We start from the raw sequence: 5,461 nt of genomic DNA on the forward strand, positions 1-5,461 counted from the left end.
ATATATATTATGCATAATACAAGTGATAAAACGATATTAGTTTATGAAATGAATACAGTGTTTCACAAAATATTCTTAGTCTGTTAAACAATACCTTGATAAAAGTACAATAAATTAGTAACCCCTTATTTTTGTTAATAAAGATCAATAATATAAAAAATTCTAATATTGTTTTGTTAAAATTTGCTTTAATAATTCTTATTAATCCAATGTTGATTTAAGGTAGTAATACCCAGGAAGGTATCAATAGAAACATATTATATTGTGAAATCTCCTATAAAGTCCCTACATTTTGACCTCATATTCAGTTAAATGCATATATATATATATATATATATATATATATATATATATATATATATATATATATATATATATATATATATGGATTAAGTCCCGAATATTGGTTAAATAAATCAAATTTGGACAGTTTTTCAGATTGGCCGGTGAATCTCAAAAATTGTCCAAAATTGAATAATTTAACCGGTATCCGGGACTTATCAGAATATATATATATATATATATATATATATATATATATATATATATATATATATATATATATAGGATCGGGTGAAGACTCATTTTAAAGTAAGGATTCATGAGGACACCTTAAAAAAATTGAAAAAAAATCTAAAAAAAATTACAATTCATAGAATCGAGAATAGATCTATGTCCGAGAGAAAAAAATTGGAAAAAAAAATCAGATCATTAAAATTGAATCATGGATCATAATGATGCAAAATAATAAAATTAAAATTGAATCATGAATCAATTGTAATGATGCAATTTTTTTTTCTCCCGGATATATATATATATATATATATATATATATATATATATATATATATATATATATATATATATATATATATATATATATATATATATATATATGGTTAGGTTAATTTGTTTCTTATATTTATTATGTGCTAGAATGTACCAATAAGAATTTAGTAAAATTAAATAATTATTTAATTAAATAAAGATAGATATTAAATGATTTTCATAATTATATGTATATTAAATGATATCTATAATTATAATTTTATTTTTATGGAAACTAATTAAATTCGTCATTAATGTCAGTAATAACATTTTTTAGAATGAATTTGTATCTAGTTTTTTTAGGACCCACTCATTTAAAATACAATAAAGTTGTATGGAATATGAAGAATGGAGTGTATTCTAGTAGAATATACTCTCGTTCTATTAGAATACGCTATTATTTTTCTATATACGAATTCATTCTGAAAGAATATTATTGTTAATATTAATGACGAATTTAATTAGTTTTTATAAAAAAAAATTATAAGTATGGATATCACTTAATATACATTTAATGTTACTAAATTCTTATTGATGCATTATAACACACAATAGATGTGAGAAATATTTGAACCTACCTCTCTCTCTCTCTCTCTTTATATATATATATATATATATATATATATATATATATATATATATATATATATATATATATATATATATATATATATATATATATATAGACTTAATTGAATATGATGTCAAAATATAGACACTTTATAAGAGATTTCCCTATAAAATATTTACGTTTGCACCAAGAATCATCTTATTTTTTTGTGACAAAAACGACTCTTGTTTTATATACATTTGCAAAACTTTTAAAATACTTTTAAAATACTAATTGTATGATTAATATTGTAGTGTTTGAAATACTAATCATATTAAGCATACGAGTAATATTTGATATGAGTTACCTGTTGAATATAATCTCACTAGGTGTTAAATCCGTATATTATACGGGTTGATTTAAAAAAGATTAAACATTAAAATGTAACAATAATTATTTTTTAATGTAAAACTTTAAAATAAAAAAGGAAGAAACGTATTCATTACAATTTAATATCATATACTATATTATATTTAATACTTTACATATATGATTTTAATTTTAAAAATTGAAAAAACCAGAAATTGACAAGTGAATAATATTTATTTCAAAAATACCACAAAATAACAAGTATCAAACTCATGAGAATGTGACATATGGTAAAAAAAACCTTTATTTATTAGAGTAGATTTTTGCATACCTAGAGGCCTAAACATCTACTAGGATACACATAACACAATGTGAACAATAACATAAATCAATGAAGATATTGATTAAATAAATATCTGGTACATACTGTTGTCCAAGTAATTCTTTTGAAAGTTCTTCAAATAGAAGCTTATATCGTTTTGTTTTAAAGAACTCTTGGTCTCAAATCTTAAAGGTAATTTTTATGAACTCTCTACATTTTGATCTTATATTTAATTAAGTCTTTGTATTTTTTTTTTCTGATTAAGTCTAATTAACGGTTAAATTAATTGTCCAAAATTGAATAATTTAACATTTATTCGTGACTTAATCAAAAAAAAATATAGAAACTTAATTGAATATAACATGATTTCCTTATTCTATTTTATACCAAACCCAATAAAATCAAATAGCAGGCACCATTGTTGCACTTTCTCTAAAATAGTATTTAACAGTTCTAGTTTTCTTCTGTTAAAATTTGCTTAACTTATCCAACTATTAACGGAGCAAATTGATTATAAACCTACAAATACTATCAAACCTTGAAATTCCATATCATTTTCTTTTTCATCCCACAGAAACACCAAGTCTTCAACATTTTCTTGAAAAGATCTTAACAAAAAGAATCCCATCAAAATTCCGCCATGGATGATTCTTTAAATCCACGACACTCTCCCCCTGGTTCCGACGAGGGGTCTACCCCTGGTTTTGGTTCTGGGTATCGTTCTATTTCTGCGTCTGGTGGCTCTACCAGAGAATCCACTCCTTCCGTCGAAGTCAACCCATTGCCGTCGGCACTTCTACCACAAAGTGTTGGTGGTTCAAATAGCGAGAGAGAGACAGCCACAGCTGGTGCTGGCGGTGAACCAAAAAAAGAAAAGAATGTCACCAGTCATTCAAAGGCAACCAAACGCCGTCGAGCCGGATTATCAATGGGCAAAGAAAAAGTTGACGATGGCATTGCTGCCACCAGAACCCCCACTCCAGCGAAGAAACAAGAGATTAATCTTTTGATGGACATTATCGAGTTTTACAACAAAAATAGGACGTATCCATTTGATGACTCCAACGACATGAAAATGTTCTATAAGCAGTGGATCAAGCGGCGTGCAGTTTACGCAGAGGAAGATGTAATGAGTAACAAAATGGTTGAGCTGCATGAACGATTCTTGATGAACTTGCAGAAGACATTGTCTGGTGACGATATAGAAGATTGGATGGATCACACCGATGTCAAAATCTATCGATTATCTTACAGGATTTGGGGGGAAAAAGATGATACTCAAGATTCATCCGAAAGAACAGTCAGTGATAACTAAAGATTCCGCAAAAGAGTCCGGTGATGACCAGGTTGAGTCTTCGGCTTTTCGAAGCTCCGTTAATGGATTAGTCATGATGAATATAGGGTTAATTAGTTGTAGGATTTCAAGAGTCTAATTGATACAAAGAAATATAATCGCTTTAATGTAAACAAGTTTTACTTTACACAAATCAAAGGATTGATTTTTGAATTTTGATAAGATCTTGATTATCACGTGCATTGTTATAATTAATTGTTACTCACTCCTCTTTTTTTTCCTAATTAATGATCGGGTTCGTAATTGTGATGATATGATTTAAGGGTTCTTAGTTCTCACAGTGAGTGGTAAACTGATAATGCCCACGCATATTTATCAACTTGACCATATATCCCATATATATGTCCCTTTTAAAGATTAGATATTCATATTGCTTTGTATTTGGTACTTATTTTGATCGATAGATTTTATTTGTTCTATCTGTTAAAGTATTTCACTTATTTAATAATATACCAAAACTTTAGTTTAAGTTATAAATCAAATCAAAATGTGACTAATTAAGTACGTAGTAACACATTTTTATGTAGATAAATAAAAAAATAAAAAAATAATAGTATCAAATGTAAAAAGGAGCATGCCAACAAACGTCACAACTGCCGAAGTGCGTGACTAGTGAAGTCCCGTCTATATATGGAAGTAGTTGTTTAGAATCTTGAAACTCCATCTTCACTTTCTTATTCCTCTCTCTCTCTCTCTCTCTCCTTATTCTTTTCGATCAGGGAAAACCCTAATTCAAAATCTTGAAAAGATCATTAACAAGAAGAAATCCATCAAGATTCCACCATGGATTCTTCACAATCACAATACTCCCACTCTGCTTCTGGTTCTGTTTCTCGTTCTGGTACTGCTTCTCATTCTCGTTCTGAGAATGGTTCCGATTCTCGTTCTCTCTCTCGCTCTAGTTCTGGTTCTGGTTCTGGTTCTGATTCTGAGTCTATGTCTATGTCGTCATCGGATGCGGGTTCTAATTCTGCAAGAACATCCAGCCCTTCCGCCGTAAACAACCCACTGGAACAGCATCCACAAAGTGAAAGTTCAGGCAGCTTGAAAACGATCACCTCTGCAGACTTCGAACCAGAGGAAGAAGAGAATGTCGATCCAATGAATCAATCTACGCCAAGTGAAGAGCATCATGAAACCGCATCATCAACTGCAAAAGAAAACGCGGAGGATAACACCACCACCAGCCACGGCAAACAGAGGGGAGCGGAGGAGATAGGTCTTTTGACGGACCTTTATGCCTTCTATAACAGAACACAACATTACACTTTTATTCGGGCGACATGCAAGAATTCTATCACAGACAGATCTTCGTATATCGGGCTTATGCAACAGAAGAGGAAGTGGATAAAAAAGTAAGCCAATTGTACGAAAACTACATAAAGCTGTTAGACAAGAAGGCAGAAGCTCCGACGGACCCTATTGACATCGAAATCTTTCGACAATCGTCATGGATTTGGGGTGATGCGGCAGCTAATTCAAGCGATGATGATGAAGATTCGTTAGACAAAAAAACTTCGAATGATCTTAAAGATTCATCTAAACAAGAAACTGGGGATGATGATATGAGAGATCCAATAGATTCTTCTAAACAAGAAATCGGAGATGGTGATTTGAAAGATCCAAAAGGTTGGCGTAAACAAGAAAATGGGGATGATGATATTAAAGACTCAAAGGGTTTATCTAGACAAGGAACTGCTGGAGATGTTAATATGAAAGATTCAGATCAAGATTTTCCTAAAGAAACGGGCGATGATCACAAAGGTGGGATTAGTACTGGTCATGATTGGAAAGATTCGTCGGGGAACGACGGTGGGCCTTCTGCTTCATAGAACATGCAGGTTTGTGAAGTTGCATTGCACGAGTCTAGAATTTAGGGTTTAGTTTGTGGGAGTTTTTAAGTGTAGTTAATACGAAGCAGCAGTATAGTATGATTTGGACGTAAAGAATCTTGACTTTAGAGAAGTTAAATGTTTGACTATTGCTAAACATCTTTGGTTTCATAGTTTGTGTTTTTGATGTTCAATTCTTAAGGATT

The 5,461-nt window shown here is 30.3% G+C and overlaps 1 protein-coding gene across 1 annotated transcript; it reads left to right on the forward strand.

Moving 5' to 3' along the window:
* Positions 1-4,206: 4,206 nt before the first annotated feature.
* On the forward strand, positions 4,207-5,255 carry LOC111902699 (uncharacterized). The gene is made up of 2 exons (XM_023898519.1): positions 4,207-4,642; positions 4,759-5,255. The coding sequence occupies exons 1-2, from the start codon at positions 4,207-4,209 to the stop codon at positions 5,253-5,255; spliced, it is 933 nt and encodes a 310-aa protein (XP_023754287.1).
* The last annotated feature ends 206 nt before the right edge of the window (positions 5,256-5,461 follow it).

The sequence above is a fragment of the Lactuca sativa genome, chromosome 7 (genome assembly GCF_002870075.4).
Source record: "Lactuca sativa cultivar Salinas chromosome 7, Lsat_Salinas_v11, whole genome shotgun sequence".
NCBI lineage: Eukaryota > Viridiplantae > Streptophyta > Magnoliopsida > Asterales > Asteraceae > Lactuca > Lactuca sativa.